At 46.6% G+C, this 17866-nt stretch overlaps 1 protein-coding gene across 1 annotated transcript in view; it reads left to right on the plus strand.

Annotated features, from left to right (window-relative positions):
• LOC126249312 (uncharacterized) overlaps positions 1–17866 on the plus strand; it is a 448424-nt gene that overhangs the window by 419591 nt on the left and 10967 nt on the right. Inside the window, exon 4 of the mRNA XM_049950969.1 lies at positions 14194–14461. Within this exon, the coding sequence (XP_049806926.1) occupies positions 14194–14461 (268 nt within the window). The remainder of the gene's footprint in view (positions 1–14193; positions 14462–17866) is intronic.

Consider the following 17866-nt stretch of genomic DNA (forward strand, 5'->3'; position numbering starts at 1 on the left):
ATATTCATACTGGCAATAAGCGAGAAGACATATAGCGGCAGGCTCCGTTAAGATCGCGGCAACGGCTGCGCCACAACTGCCTCTGGACAAATCGCTGTTTGACTCATCCCGATAAGCATCTGAGGACCGTATTTGGTTTGATTAATTTTTTCCAGAGAAGATTAAAGTCAACCGAGGCTCAGTCAACGCTGGTTTCACTATCCTTGACCTGGCGTTTGAAATGAGGTAAAACTGATTTCTACCTTCACCTGTGGAAGTATGTTAGCTGAACTGAAGGAAGTCTTCACGTTATTCTGACTGGGAAACACCTCATTAATATTTTGGATTACTAAGGATGCCTTCAGAAGGTAAAAGAATGTTACGAGTATTAATAATAGTACAAAATGCTCGCCACTTGCCACACACTTTCATGTACTTCCCACGTTGTTGTATTTAAGCTCTAGTTTAAGTAATCATTTTTGGTGTCATTAATTCAGTCAGTTGACAACATCATCGAGTACGATATTCTTCGCCGCGCGGAGTAGCCGCGCGGTTTGACACACCATGTCACGTGTTGCGCGGCTACTCCCGCCAGAAGTTCGAGTCCTCTCTCGGGCATAGGTGTGTGTGTTGTTCTTAGCATAAATTAGTTTAAGTAGGGTGTAAGTCTATGGACCGATGACCTCAGCAGTTTGGTCCCTTAGGAATTCATACACGAAGATCAAATGGCTCTAAGCGCTATGAGACTTAACATCTGAGGTCATCAGTCCCTTAGACTTAGAACTACTTAAACCTAACTAACCTAAGGACATCACACACATCCATGCCCGAGGCAGGATTCGAACCGGCGACCGTAGCAGCTGGGCGGTTCCGAACCGAAGCGCCTAGAACCGCTCGGCCACAGCGGCCAGCAATTCATACACATTTGAACATATATATATATATATATATATATATATATATATATATATATATATATATATATATATATATCTTCATCGTCAGAAAAAGATGAAGCCCGAATATCCTGTCTGAAGCAACGCACGCAAGCATTGCCATGTTCTTCTAGACGCTGACAACGCTAAACACCAGTTCCAAATACTGACCACTTTCGTAAAACATATTCTTCCTACAAAGGTTCGCGGAATGCACTGCGTTAGGCAGACCGCTGCTGCGCTTTTCCTCTGCAGATGAAATTATCACAAAATCGGTGAACATCGTGCAGGGGCAAATCTTCTTTAATGAATATTTTCATGTACAGATGGTGACCAAAATAATGGAGAAATCTGTCTTCTTAACACATTCCTGAGCTTCAGGGGAGGGCATGTTAAGTGTTGAAAGAAGAGCGGGAACGAAAATGATAACCGCGCGACTGCCAGTTGTATAACGTGCAATCTACCCACATCCACCCATTAATATACCCACCCCCGCCCCCTGCCCTCCCCCCCCCCTCCCCGCCAACTTATCAAGCCCCACAGGAGTCTTGTTTTTTAGACTCCTCATGAAGCAGACGGGATCTGACGTCAATGGTAATGATGAATTTTCATCATGGAAATTCGCCCATTCATCTGCACAGGATAGGCGTTAGACACTCCCCAACTTGTTTGTGCCACTCGGGATCAGGTGACGTAAATCACATATGTGATCACTAAAAATTTTTGTGCAAAGGACTAAGAAAGTTGAAAAGGCTTGCAGAATGCTCATTTCATTTGTAAGAGAGTGTAACCTGCGCATATAATTATCAGCTACACTGCCCAGTCGCTTTAATGTGACCACCTGTCTAAACCCTGTGTAACCACCTTACGCAGCGCGGGCCGCTGCGAGTCGTGCTGGAAGAGTGTCGATGAGATTCTGGACGATACAGGCAGGGATATGGAGCCATGCCGACTCAAGTGTCGTGGCCAGATGCGCTAGTTTTCCCTGCTGAGGATCCATGAGGTGTACGAGCGATTGAGGTGTTTCAAATGGCTCTGAGCACTATGGGACTTAAAATCTGAGGTCATCAGTCCCCTATAACTTAGAACTACTTAAACCTAACTAACCTAAGGACATCATACACATCCATGCCCGAGGCAAGATTCGAACCTGCGACCGTAGCGGTCGCGCGGTTCCAGGCTGTAGTGCCTAGAACAGCTCGGCCACTCCGGCTGGCGATTGAGGTGGTTCCACAGATTCAGGGCTGGGTATGAATCTGGGGAGTTTGGTGAACGGAGGAGTACCATAAGCTCATTCTGGTGCTCTTGGAACCACGCACATTCACTGCGAACTGTATCAATCGCTGGATTGTTGTGTTGTCAGATCCCACCACGCCGACGCAGAATAGACTGTTTCATGCATCCATGCTGATTGCTGTTCTCGGCGACGAAGGCTGGAATTTGCAGACCAGTATCGCAACTGGACGTCCACTGAGTGGCGACAGGTGGCCTTTTCTGACGAGTCACTTTTTATGCTCCATCGGACAGATGGTTGGCATGTACGCCGTGAAACGATTGAAAGCAAACACCCTGCAAAAACCGTCGGAAGGGTCCCTTCCTTCTGGAATGGACAAAGGATCAATGCAAGCATGCATCTATCCTTGGAGACCATGTACACCCCTACATTTAGTTTGCTTTTCTTCGGCACATGGGCATCTAGCACCAGGACAATGCACGTGTCACACAGTTTGCAAGGTATGTGCGTGGTTCGAAGTGCACCAAGATGAGCTTATTGTACTGCCTGGCCACCAAACTCCCTTGATTTAAACCCAGTCGAGAATCTGTGGGACCACTCTGCTCGGGCTGCTCGCGCCATGGATCCTGAACCGAGAAATCCAGCGCATCTGGCCAAGGCACTGGAGTCGCCGTGGCTCCACAGCCTTGTCAGAACCTTCCGGATTCTCATTGGCTCTCTTTCTGTACGTCTTGCAGCGGTGCCCGTAGCAAAAACTGCTTATTCAGGCTTTTGATGGGGGGGGGGGGAGGGGGCTACATTAATCTGACTGGATAGTATATGTGGTATAAGCCTTTTGTAAGCAACCTCTTTCATAGAGAAATCTCAGTTTCCTACCAATGACTATAAGCTGTATCTGCCAATTCACCTACGTGATCATTGCAGTTCTTTAATGATGTGCTTCCGGGTGTTCAGCCTAGTTGGTGTTCCCATTTTATGCACAATATTTCGACGACCGATGCAGCCATCTCCTTCATGTGCTGTTTATTCTCTGTGTGGACTCCATCCTGACTGTAAACTATTGTTGGTGCCACGCCCCCATTTATAGCTGATTTCAACTCGTGATGCCCACTATGCCCTTTGACGTTCTTTCTTTTCTCTAATTCTGCACTGATATTTGGTGAAACGCACATTGTCTCAGTTCCTCACCTTTGGTGTATACGATGGCCGGCGAGATCTCAATAAATTGTGTGTCGGACCCAAGTCTTGTTTGCCGAGCGGGGTAGCCGCGCAATCTAGGGCGCCTTATCACGGTCCGTGCGGCTCCCCCCAACGGAGGTTCGAGCCCTCCCTCGGGCATGGGTGTATGTGTTGTCCATAGCGTAAGTTAGTTTAAGTTAGATTAAGTAGTGTGTAGGTTTATGTACCGATGGCCTCAGCAGTTTGGTCCCGTAAGACCATACCACAAATTTCCAAATTTTTCCAAGCCTTGTTTACACTAAAACCTCCGTTCCTGAAGAAGACGACTAGGTCGGTCGTCGAAATACTGCGCGTAAAATGAAAACAACTCGACTGAGCGCCCGGAAGTTCATCATTAATCAATAACGCTGGGAAAACCTGAGCGAACATTTCAGTTCATACTTCCACGCGCTGTTACTCCAGTACCTCACTGCCGAGTCATAATTGGTAGAAAAGCTCTTGAGTAGAGCCAAAGACAGGCAGAAGCCAGAGTGCATTGGTGTTCACATTCACGTTCACAGTCAAATGAAGCGATCCGATTCGTGTGAGCAAAGTAAATCCAGCTGCGGTCCTATTAGCGATCGAGCTGCGCCACATTGTTGGGCGACTGCCAATGCCGCTCTTGACGGAGCAGTTGTGTACCGGAGAAGCACGTGTGAAACTGTCCAGCGAGCGCATGACGTGGCTCGGAGACTTATGGGGAGAATGTAGCCCACAAATTATGATACTGGACGGGTATATTATGTTTGAGGCTCAGCTCGCGGGAATTTTATGCAAAATAATTAAATGGCGAATTATATATGGTCAGAAAGCTGAAAAACTGGTACCCGATAATACTTTCTGTTACGATGTACAAAAAGGAAACCACTAATCGCTAGCAAAGTCGTTTATGGGCACTTTAATGATACCTACTTTAAACACGGGAACATGATTTTGTTGATTTATGCACGAGGGGCGTTCAATAAGTAACGCAACCGATTTATTTCTGAAAGAAGATTGGTTCTCTTCAGGATTCCAATACATCACATTATCCCCCAGTCTTTTTGCTACAGAACCCTATTTTTGAACGTAATCTCCGTTCAATATGACGGCCTCACGCCACCTTACTGGCAGGGCCTGTATGTCCGCATAGAACCATTCTACTAGTTGATATGGGGGACAACGTCCTGCTGCATCAATAACCTCCCAACCATCCACGTACTGTTTCCCCCCAGAGAGCACCCTCCATTGCGCCAAAAAGAAGGAAGTCGGAAGGGGTGTGATCTGGTTTGTTGGATGGATGAGGAAGAACAGTCTAATGAAGTATTGTGCACTCCTCTTGGGTCGCAGAGATGTGTGAGGCCTTGCGTTGTCATGGAAAAGGAGAAGTTTGTATGCTTTCTTGTGGTAAAGAACACGCCGAAGTCCTTTCTTCAGTTTCCTGAGTGTAGCACAGTACACTTCAGAGTTGATAGTTGCACCATGGGGGACGATATCAAACAGAATAACCCCAGAATCCCAGAATACCGTAGCCATAACTACCGGCTGAGGAAGCAATTTTGAACCTTTTCTTCGCAGGAGAGATGGTCTAGCGCCCCTCCATGGATTGCCGTTTTGTTTCCGGTTCGAAGTAATGAACCCAGGTTTCATAGCCTGTGACGCTGTTCGACAAAAAATAGTCACGATCAGCCTCGTAATGTGCAAATAATCCTGCACAGATGGTCATTCGGTGTCCTTTGTGGTCTTCTGTTTGGCGGCTTAGAACCCAGCAGGCAGACCCCTTTGAGTACCCCAACTGGTGGACGAGTGTGTCAGCACCACCAACGGAGACGTCCGTTAGAGCAATGAGTATTTGAGTGTGATTCGTCGATCATCTCGAATGAGAGTGTTCGCACGTACCAACATGGTAGGAGTCACAGCTACGTGCGGCTGGCCGGCACGAGGGAGATGGGCAGGTTTGCCCGAACTTGTTGCGATGGTGACAGGTGCCAACGCCTATCGACTCACCGTGCTTTTGTTCACTTCCAGGTCTCCGTAGACGTTCTGCAAGCGCCTATGAATATCTGTGTTGAACTGGCTTTCCGCTAAAAGGAACTGAATGACAGCTCTCTGCTTGGAACTCACCTCTGTTACAGACGCCATTTTGAAGACTACGTGTAGCGTCGCCATCTATGAAACTACAGGGGCTGAAGCGAAAATATTCCACGATGTCCCATACCGAGCGTCTCTCTTGCAGAGTCTTCCACTGGAGTTTATCTATCATCTCCATAACGCTCTCCCGATTACTAATTGATCCTGTGACGAAGCGCGCTGCTCTCCGTTAGATCTTCTCTATCTCTTCTATCAGCCGTATCTGGTACTGATCCCACACTAGTGAGCAGTATTCAAGCAGTGGGCGAACAAGTGTACTGTAACCTACTTCCTTTGTTTTTGGACTGCATTTCCTTAGGATTCTTCCAATGAATCTCAGTCTGGCATCTGCTTTTCCGACGATTAATTTTATTTAGTCATTCCATTTTAAATCACTCCTAATGCGTACTCCCAGATAATTTATGGAATTAACTGCTTCCAGTTGCTGATTTGCTATATTGTAGCTAAATGATATGGGATCTTTCTTTCTATGTATTCGCAGCACATCACACTTGTCTACATTTAGATTCAATTGCCGTTCCCTGCACCATGCGTCAATTCGTTGCAGATCCTCCTGTATTTCAGTACAATTTTCCATTGTTACAACCTCTCGATATACCACAGCATCATCCGGAAAAAGCATCAGTGAACTTCCGATGTTATCCACAAGGTCATTTATACATATATTGCGAATAGCAACGGTCCTACGACACTCCCTTGCGGCACACCTGAAATCACTCTTACTTCGGAAGACTTCTCTCCATTGAGAATGACATGCTGCGTTCTGTTATCTAGGAACTCTTCAATTCAATCACACAATTGGTCTGATAGTCCATATTCTCTTACTTTGTTCATTAAACGACTGTGGGGAACTGTATCAAACGCTTTGCGGAAGTCAAGAAACACGGCATCTACCTGGGAACCCGTGTCTATGGCCCTCTGAGTCTCGTGGACGAATAGCGCGAGCTGGGTTTCACACGATCGTCTTTTTCGAAACCCATGCTGGTTCCTATAGATTCCTACGATAAAGATCAACCGCCATTTTATTTCGTGATTAGTAATCGAGTAAAGTGGCAAGAGAACACTTGATAACTAATTGATGTCAAACACTTGAAATAATTGTAGAGACATGGATAGCTCACAACAACCGTTACCAAATTTAGAAACCTGAAATGAGACGCTAAAAATGACAGAATAGACGCCTACAAAGAAAACGTGCAAGTAGACGGTCACACAGTCGATAATACACCGATCAGCCATAATCGTTTGTCTTTTTGAGGCAATTACATAATACAATTAGTTCAGTATTTGTCATTTAGCATAAAAAACACAACGCAAACCGTGGGGAACCTGTTGTTGCGTGATCAGTGGACTTGGCTAATGGCTGACGTTGTGTGCCAGTTTCAGTACCATGTTTCCTGAAGAGCACGTATGCTGTATAAGGATAGCAATATTGGCACTCACGAATACCGTGATACCGTGTGAAACGTGGTTCAATTTGTAACACCGGTAGAAAAAAGTAGCGAATAATGACAATAAAACTGCAGCTCACAGAGCATTGTTACTGCGTTTGACAGGAGGCACGAGTGGAATGTGGCCGCCGCATGTGCAGCGGGCAAGTCTAGCCACAGGCGAACCGCACACGGAGAAGACGGTTTTAGAATGACAAACTTAAACGACAGAGCATATTCGGTTCCTTGTGACCTGGGAGATTTTGTTCCAGTGTTCACAGTAAATCGGTGCTGTAACTGTGCAGAAAGCTTCTGAGAATCGTGTCAAATTATTTCATAAGTGTTAAAGCTTTCCATCGGTGATGTAGACACAGAAAACGTAAACGTATGGCTAATTTGAAAAAAAAAATGCTTCAGACTACAATTAAATGGTCTTCATTTTATTATGCTATGATCGATTTCGAGGCTTTTGGCCTCATCATCAGATGTATTTTTTCACAGCAAAACATACCATAAACTAGTGCAATACATAGACATTACATTATACACTATGTGATAAAAAGTATCCGACACCTAGCTGAAAATGGCTTACAAGTTCGTGGCGCCCACAATCGGTAACACTGCAATTGAATATGGTGTTGTCCCACTCTTAGTCTTGATGACCGCTTCCACTCTCGCAGGCATACGTTCAATCAGGTGCTGGAAGGTTTCTTGGGGAATGGCAGCCCATTCTTCACGGAGTGCTGCACTGAGGAGTGGTATCGATGTCGGTCGGTGAGGCGTGGCATGAAGTCAGCGTTCCAAAACATTCCAAAGGTGTTCTATAGGATTCAGGAAGGACTCTGTGCAGGCCAGCCCATTACAGGGATGTTATTGTCGTGTAAACACTCCGCCACGGGCCTTGCTTTATGAACAGGTGCTCGATCATGTTGAAAGATGCAATCGCCAACCTCGAATTGCTGTGATAGTGCCACGCAAAACAACAAGGGGTGCAACCGCTTCCATAAAAAACACGACCACACCACAACACCACCGCCTCCGAATTTTACTGTTGGCACTACACAAGCTGCCACATGACGTTCGCCGGGCATTCGCCACACCCACACCCTGCCATCGGATCGCCACATTGTGTACCGTGCTACGTCACTCCAGTCAACGTTTTTCCACTTTTTAATCGTACAATGTTTACGCTCCTTACACCAAGCAAGGCGTCGTTTGGCATTTACCGGCGTGATATGTGACTTATGAGCAGCCGCTCGACCATGAAATCCAAGTTTTCTCACATCACGCCTAATTGTCGTAGTACTTGCAGTGGATCCTGATGCAGTTTGGAATTCCTGTGTGATGGTCTGGATAGATGTCTGCCTATTATACATTACGACCCTCTTCAACTGTCGGCCGTCTCTGTCAGTCAACAGACTCATCGGAAACAGTGAACCTAGGGATGCTTAGCAGTGTGGAAATCTCGCGTACAGACGTATGACACAAGTAATACCCAATCACCTGACCACGTTCGAAGTCTGTGAGTTCCGCGGAGCGTCCCATTCTGCTCTCTCACGATGTCTAATGAATACTGAGGTCGCTGATAGGAAGTACCTGGCAGTAGGTGGCAGCACAATGCACCTAATATGAAAAAAGTATGTTTTTCGGGGTGTCCGGATACTTTTGACCACATAGTATATATTGTGCATGTGCAAACAGATTTATTGACTTCTACGGTCTTAGCAGCATGCCCTGTGCAAACTGAAATGTCACGGTATGACAAGCCTATCTTCCGGACAACGATCATTCCGCCCTCTTCGGACTCACTCACATGCGATTAGTAAGTCTTTTTGCTTTCGTGTTTCCTCTGCATCAAACCAGTCTCTGGACTGAAGACAGCAACAGCATCCACCCTTGGCCCCAAAGGCAATGATCATGTCCTTTTGTACGTCAGATGAATCACTTCATTTACGCATTGCGACAACGGCTACGCTGTTCTCCACATCTCCTGACGCGCTTTATATACTCTCCACTGCTAGTGCTATCACCTGCCATCTCTGAATGGTTACTGCACGTTGACGTTCGACAAAGGCGTTTGTCACATTAATGTGGCTGGACCGTGTGTGATGTCAAAGCTGTGAGACTTGTTGCTATCAGAATTTTTAAGTCAGTTGCGTTTGCAATGGATGCTTTTACAATTATTTATTTTTGAATTCCATTCTCTGTCAAGTTATGCTAAAGCAACGCAAACCATTTTATTATTATATTAAAAAAAATTTATACACTTTGTTAATACTATTATTATTATTACTATTTAAATACTAGATAACGGTGATATGTTAAAAGTAGGAGTTTCGATATGAATAAATTAGCTGACTAACAGGGTCAGCAGTAATCTGCGAATTTGGTTTACTGGGAGAATTTTAGGAGAGTGTAGCTCATCTATACTGACGGAAAAAAATTCGTAACACAAAGGAGTTGTGCGACACAAACGAAAGTTGGTAGACGTCGACATAGAAGTTTTTTGGGTATAGTACCGCGTCATAATGTAAAAACTACTGCTGCTGGAGAAAAACCAACGTTTCGGCCACGATTGCAGCGACCTTCTTCTGGGTCTCTTGTTTTATGTACTATGATTGGTGGTCACCGTCGAATGAGAAGTTTGCTGCTGTTTACCAACTGCTGGACGTCGGCCGCGCGGCGGCAGTTACTCGCCGGTAGTGCTCGTTGACAGTGCGGTCTGTTGGGCTCTGAATGCTGGCAGCCAAGATCGGGCAAGCCTGAGTCCATCCTCCCTGTTCATGTTGTTAGGTGTTTAAGTATTTCGATGGCCTCTCTGATTTCGCGTTTCGTCATAATTGGCTGCTTGGCCAACACACAGGCTTCGCTGAACTTTAATTCTTTTCCGCAGTCTTGCTGGTGTTCTGCCACTGCGGATTTGTTGTGTTGCCCCAGACGAATATAACGCTCGTGTTCCCGAATGCGCGTTGCTATTGGCCTACCAGTCTCGCTGATGTATGCCTCTCCACATTCGCATTCCACCTTGTAAACGCCTGCAGTGTGTAATGCATCCACCTTGTCCTTAGTGGAGCCTAGCACGTCCTGGATCCTACGACCACTATAGAAGACAGGCTGCAACCCAACGCGGCGAAGGTTTTTTATATAAGGTAAGCGCACTGTTGGCTGCTTGGTAGACGTGTTTCTCCATCTGAAAGATGTTGTCTAGTCAGATTTCACGCCAGTCGCTTAAGAGTGGCTCCAGTATGAGGCTGCAAATCAGGTTTACTTTAAATAAACGTGTTAGCGGTCGTGAGCGTCATTTACCTTTGAGATTGGACGTGGTGCGTTCATGTTAGCCAAGAATGCCTTTAAGGTGACAAAGACGCCATTATCAACACCCCAGTGGGTTTGAACTAGGTCGTGTCATAGGGCTACGAGAAGTTGGATGTTCCTTCTGGTGATACTGGAGAAAGTCTTGGTAGGACTATAGCCACTGTATATGACTGCTGGCTGCGGTTGTCACGACAGTGTACGGTCGCAGGGAGACTGGGCTGCGGACGGCCACGTGGCACTACGGAGAGGAAGGACCGTCGTGTTCGGCGTGTGGTTCTGGGGCATCGTACTGCTTCTGAAGCAGCAATTTGAGCTGCAGTTCTACATCTACATCTACATCTACATGGATACTCTGCAAATCACATTTAAGTGCCTGGCAGAGGGTTCATTGAACCACCTTCACAATTCTCTATTATTCCAATCTCGTATAGCGCGCGGAAAGAATGAACACCTGTATCTTTCCGTACGAGCTCTGATTTCCATTATTTTATCGTGGTGATCGTTTCTCCCTATGTAGGTCGGTGTCAAAATATTTTCGCATTCGGAGTAGAAAGTTGGTGATTGGAATTCCGTGAGAAGATTCCGTCGCAACGAAAAATGCCTTTCTTTTAATGATTTCCAGCCCAAATCCTGTATCATTTCTGTGACACTCTCTCCCATATTTCGCGATAATACAAAACGTGCTGACTTTCTTTGCACTTTTTCGATGTACTCCGTCAGTCCTATCTGGTAACGATCTCACACCGCGCAGCAGTATTCTAAAAGAGGACGGACAAGCGTAGTGTAGGCAGTCTCCTTAGTAGTTCTGCTAAATTTTCTAAGTGTCCTGCCAATAAAACGCAGCCTTTGGTTAGCCTTCCCCACAACATTTTCTACGTGTTCTTTCCAATTTAAGTTGTTCGTAATTGTAATACCTAGGTATTTAGTTGAATTTACGGCCTTTCGATTTGACTGATTTATCGTGTAACCGAAGTTTAACGAGTTCCTTTTAGCAAAGTGACACTACGAAGTATTACAGATCGGCTACTTCAAGGACAGATCCGAGTGAGATGCCATGTAACGCGCATTTCACTGACCGCAAACCACCGACATTTCCTGCTTCAGTGGTCACGAGCGAGTGCTCATTGGAGGGCAGGGTGGAGGTCTGTTGTGTTTTCTGATGAAAGCTGGTTCTGCTTCGGTGGCAGTGACGGCTGTGTGTTGGTTAGGAGCAGCCCAGTTGAGTTGCGGCACCCAACCTGTCTGCGTGCTAGACGCACTGGTCCTACACCTGGAGTTACGGTCTGGGGTGCGATTTCGTATGACAGCAGGAGCACTCTCGTGATTATCCTACTCATGTAACTGCAAATTTGTACGTCAGTCTGGTGATTCGATCTGTCGTGCTGCCATACATTAACGGCACTCCAGATGGTATTTTCCAACAGGATAACGCTCCCTCACATGTCGCTGTTGACGTCTACCTGTAACGTGATCTGTAGGGTGTCGACATGCTGCCTTGGCCTACTCTATCACCAAATCTGTTCCCAATCGAGCACATGTTGGACGTGATTGGACAACTCCAGCGTCATCCGCAAACAGCATTAACTGCCCCTGTATTGAGTGCGCAAGGGCAACAGGCGTTGCTATCCATGCGGCAAGTGTACAACAAAATGTTTGCATGCGCTTGCATTCAACATTCTGGCGGTTACACTGGTACCAGCATTTGATATATGCGATGGATTGCCTCGCGCGCTTACATTAACCTGCAACCTTGCAATGTTAATCTCTTAAATATGTTACCTAGACAAATGTATTCCCGAAATTTCATTACTCCGTATTAATTATTTTTCAGTGTTGCGATTTTTTCCGTCAGTGTATAAAGGCGATCAAATATAAAACACTACCGCGACACATTCTTGGGTACTGCTCGAGTGTTTGGTCGGATTACAGGAAGACCTCTAAGAAATTCAGAGGCATGTTGCTAGGTTTAAAAAAAAAATACGGAGATGCACCACGAATTTAAAACAGAATCTGCGGTGAGAAGGCGATATTCTTTTCGCGAAAAACAGTTGAGAAAATTTAGAGAACCGACACTTGTCGGTGACTGCAGAATGATTCTGCTGCCACCAATGAACAGTTCCCTCAAGGACTGCAAGGACAAGATGAGAGAAATTAGACAATCGTTTTACCCTCACTGCTTTCGCGAGCGGGACCAGAAAGGGAAGGACTAGTAGTGATAAAAGCACCTTCCGCCGTGCACTATATGGTACGTATGTCGACGTACACTCATGCTCATAAATTAAGGATAATGCTCATACATGGTGAAACAACGCTCTGGTGGGCGTTTTGCGCGTTTAAATCACCTCGAGGTATGACCATGCGGTGCATTTGACCTGCGGTCGTCGCACGTTGGCGCTGGAAGCAGCCCACATACGCAGAGGTGTGTTGGTGCGTATCAGAGTACGGTGCAACGAGTAGGTGTGAAGACGTTTTTAGACGTGCTAATGGTGGCTGTGTGTTAAACGTGGCTCAAAGAACACATACTGATGACGTTATGAGGGGTAGAATACTAGGGCGACTGGAGACTGGCCAAACACAGCAGGTCGTGCCACAAAGTGTGATCTCACGATTATGGCAACGATTCCAGCAGACAGGAATCGTGTCCAGGCACTACAGTGCGGAACGTCCACAGTGTACAACAACACAAGAAGACCGATATCTCACCATCAGTGCCCGCAGACGGCCGCGGAGTACTGCAAGTGGCCCTGCTCTGGACCTTGCTGTAGCCACTGGAAGAGTTGCCTCCAGACACACAGTCTGCAGACGACTGAACGGACATCGTTTATTCGCCCAGCGACCTGCAAGGGGCATTCCACTGACCCCTGGTCACAGGGGAGCCCGTAAAGCCTGGTATCAAGAACGCAGTACATGGTCATTGGAACAGTGGTCCCAGGTTATGTTCACGGACGAGTCTAGGTATAGTCTGAACAGTGATTCCCGCCGGGTTTTCATCTGGCGTGAACCAGGAACCAGATACCAACCTCTTAATGTCCTTGAAAGGGACCTGTATAGAGGTCGTGGTTTGATGGTGTGAGGTGGGGTTATGATTGGTGCACGTACACCCCTGCATGTCTTTGAGAGAGGAACTGTAACAGGTCAGGTGTATCGAGACGTCATTTTGCACCAGTATGTCCGCCTTTTGAGGGGTGCAGTGGGTCCCACCTTCCTCCTGATGGAAGATAACGCACGGCCCCACCGAGCTGCCATCGTGGAGGAGTGCCTTGAAACAGAAGATATCAGGTGAATGGAGTGGCCTAACTGTTCTCCATACCTAAACCCCATCGAGCACGTCTGGGTTGCTCTCGGTGGACGTATCACTGCACGTCTACAAACCCCTGCGACACTTCAGGAGCTCCGGCAGGCACTGGTGCAAGAATTGGAGGCTATACCGCAGCCTGATCCAGAGTATGCCAACCCATTGTGCGGCCTGTGTACGTGTGCATGGCAATCATATCCCGTATTGACGTCGGGGTACATGCGCAGGAATCAGTGGCGTTTTGTAGCAGATGCGTTTAGGGACGGTTTTCTCAGCTTATCACCAATACGGTGGACTTAGAGATGTGTGTCGTGTTCCCTATGTGCCTATGCTATTAGCGCCAATTTTGTGTAGTGCCACGTTGTGTGGCACCACATTCAGCAATTAGCATTAATTTATGAGCACGAGTGTAGTTGAAAATACATTTGACGGGGGAGGGGAACGAAAAGAAAGGAAAGTAAAAAATTGTGACCCCTCAGAAAACAACCTCGTACCCGCCCCTGGTAGAAATGGCTTTTTTTTCTGTACTGTAAATACAGGAAATAAATTCGCTTTATGATGAAACTTTAATCAACGTACGGCAAAGACATGAAAATACTGTGGTGTAAGTTTTGTAGCGGTCGATAGAGGTGTTGACGGTGTAACAATTTTGCGCAGGGTGAGCTCGCTGTGGTCGCAGCCGCCCAAGAAGTACCACGCGGAGCAGCAGCGGCAGCCGCAGCAGCAGCAGGACGAGTGGCGGGGCCACCGCGGCGGCACGCCCCCGCCGGCGCCGCTCATCACGCGCGCCTCCCGCGTCATGGACACGGACGGCGACCGCAGCGTGCGCATCCCCTACAGCGCGCTGCAGCACCGCCGCCACCACCACCACCAGCAGCAGCCACAGCAGCAGCAGCAGCGGGCCGCCGACCCCGCCAGGCCGCAGGCAAGTAGGCCGCCTGGCTGCTGTCAGGCCCCATACACCAGCGGTCTGTCTCCAGGTCGCGCGGTCCCTCCACAAATCGCACTTGTGTGGGCAAATCTTGAGGCTCGTCATAAATATAAGGTGTTCATACATTAGTTACTCAGAAGTAACCTTTAATTGTGAAAAGGATAAATACGAGGGTTCCGCGTAGTCAGCGCGTACTCAACTTTCCCAGTAGACCGCGCCCCGCTAAGCACAACGGCGCAGGCGCAGCACTCGTCCGTCTCCGCACTACGAGATGGCGCTGCCTTAAAGACGGACCAAATTCTGCTTCCGCCGATCCGCGTATTAATATGTAATGCAGCCAATGAGATTGCTGTTAACGTTGAACCTTTTCTCCTCGCGGATCACACTCGTGCAGTGATACCTGAACGCTCCAGGTATTATAACAAGTGTACAGACCTCCGATTAGTCAGTCTGCATTAGTCTGCATTTGTCTGTACCAGTCTATAGTGAAGTTTCAGTCTGCGCCTAATAAGATTATCATATTCCTTTACATAGCCATGAAGAGAAATGTATAGACACTTTGTCACGTATCACAGATACATGTCAGAATAAGATTAACGTACCAATACCAAAGGAACTTCAGATGGTCAATTGTAAATAGCATCCAGAACCAACTTAAGTAATTTTTATGCTTGTTATTATTTTAATAAATGTGTGTGAAAATTAATCAAGTTCTGTTTAAAGCTGGTCACCGTCAATCTGCTACTCTAAGCGTGCAAGTGGCATTTCTATCATCTGACCTAACGGCAGAAGATAAACACGCCACGATAAGACCACGAGACATATTGCTGACACTCCCCTACTTCGTTAGAGCGACAAGTCAAATAATCTGATGCTGTGTGTACCAAAGGTCTTACAGTACGCACACCACAGAGAAATGCACATATTTTTGTAAAAATACAGCTTTCGTTCTACATGTGTGAAAGTTTTACAGTGTGTAGATACATCCATCCCGCTTGTTTTCAAATTTAGTTCAACCTGTTCCCATGAGTGGCACCGTCACAGCAAGTCTTCAAGATGGCTGCTACAATTGACGCTCGTCAGAAGCAACGTGCTGTCATACAATTCCTGTGCTGTGAAAATGAGACAGTGGGAAACATCCACTTGAGGTTGAAAAAGGTGTATGGAGATGCTGCTGTCGATCGCAGTACAGCAGGTTACGTGATGAAAGCGGGCACGGCAATATTGAGGATTGTCCTCGCAGTGGCAGGCCTCGTACTGCACACACTCCAGACAATGTGCAGAGAGTTAACGAATTGGTGACTGCTGACAGACGCATCACAGTGAATGAATTGTCACGCTACGTTGGGATAGGGGAAGGAAGTGTTTGCAGAATACTGGAAGTGTTGGCGTTAAAAAAGGTTTGTGCCAGGTGGGTTCCCAGGATGTTGACAGTGGCTCACAAAGAAACAAGAAAAGCGGCATGCAGCGAACTTTTGGAACAGTACGAGAATGGTGGAGATGAATTTCTTGGAAGAATTGTGACAGGTGATGAAACATGGCTCCATCATTTTCACCAGAGATGAAGAGGCAAACTCACCCAAGAAAAAAAAAAATCAGAACCACACCTTCTGCTGGAAAAGTTATGGCTATGGTGTTTTTCGATTCCGAAGGACTCTTTCTTGTGTACATCATGCCAAGTGGAACAGCATAAATTCTAATGCATATGTGATGACACTGAAGAAACTTCAAGCTTGACTGAGTTGTGTTCGACCACATCGGGAAAAAAAAAGCAGGATGTTTTGCTGTTGCATGACAAGGCACGGCCACATGTCAGTCAAAAAACCATGGAAGCGATCACAAAACTCGGAGGAACAACACTGGAACCCCCGCCTTACAGTCCTGACCTGGCTCCATGTGACCACCATCTCTTTGGGAAACTGAAAGACTCTTTCGTGGAACAAGGTTTGAAGATGATGACTCTCTTGTGAACGCTGCCGAACAGTGGCTTCAACAGGTTGGTCCAGAATTTTACCATGCGGGTATACAGGCGCTGGGTCCAAGATGGTGTAAGGCAGTTGAGAGGGATGGAAATTATGTGGAGAAATGAAAATATTGTACCTAAAGGGTGTATCTACACACTGTAAAACTTTCAAACATATAGAAGAAAAGATGGATTTAAGAAAAAATAGTGTGCATTTCTTTTGGAGTGACTCTCGTAGCTAACAGAAGTGTTTGATACAGCATTGAATACATTAAATCTTTTATTCCCGCCTAACACTCTTAGTTCCCAACATTCACGCCAGGTTGCAAGCGCAAATGAGTTATTCCAACAGTCATCGTGGCGTCGTACAACAATGCAGAACATGCGTAGCGTTGTTTAGGGTTTCATGAATCCAAATTAGCTACTACAATTAATTCAGAGAAAAGTCAGGACTACATATCGCAAGTCACCACCACAGATGCAAACTGTTATTAATTGGTACAATCGTTTGACGAAAACTGATTGTTTATCCCACTGGACGTCGGACAGGGTCAGCCAACAGTGTCTGACGCAGCAGTCTACACTGAAGCACCAAAGAAACTGGTACAGGCATGCGTGTTCAAATAAAGATACGTAAACAGGCAGAATACAGCGCTGCAGTCGGCAACGCCTCTATAAGACAACAAGTGTCTGGCGCACTTGTTACATCGGTTACTGCTGTTACCATGGCAGGTTATCAAGATTTAAGTGAGTTTGAACATGGTGTTACAGTCTGCGCATGAGCGTTGGGACACAGCATCTCCGAGGTAGCGATGAATTGGGGATTTTACCATACAACCATTTCACGAGTGTACCATGAAAATCAGGAATACGGAAAACATCAAATTTCTGACATCGCTGCGGGCGGGAAAAGATCCTGCAAGAACGGGACCAACGAATACTGAAGAAATTGTTCAACATGACAGAAGTGCAACCCTTCGGCAAATCACTGCAGATTTCAATACTGGGCCATCAACAAGCGTCAGTGGGCGAACCATTCAACGAAACATCTTGATACGGGCTTTTGGAGCTGAGGGCCCACTCGTGTACCCTTGATGACTGCATGACACAAAGCTTTACACCTCTCCTGGACCCGTCAACACCGACATTGGACTGTTGATGACTGGAAACTTGTTGCCTGGTAGGAAGAAAATGGTTCAAATGGCTCTAACCACTATAGGACTTAACATCTGAAGTCATCAGTCCCCTAGACTTAGAACCACTTAAACGTAACTAACCTAAGGACATCACAGACATCCATGCCCAATGCAGGATTCAAGCCCGCGACCGTAGCAGCAGCGCGGTTCTGCACTGAAGCACCTAGAACCGCTCGGCCACAGTGGCTGGCCGGTAGGAAGAGTCTCATTTCAAATTGTATCGAGCAGATGGACGTGTAC

Source organism: Schistocerca nitens, chromosome 1 (assembly GCF_023898315.1).
Source record: "Schistocerca nitens isolate TAMUIC-IGC-003100 chromosome 1, iqSchNite1.1, whole genome shotgun sequence".
NCBI lineage: Eukaryota > Metazoa > Arthropoda > Insecta > Orthoptera > Acrididae > Schistocerca > Schistocerca nitens.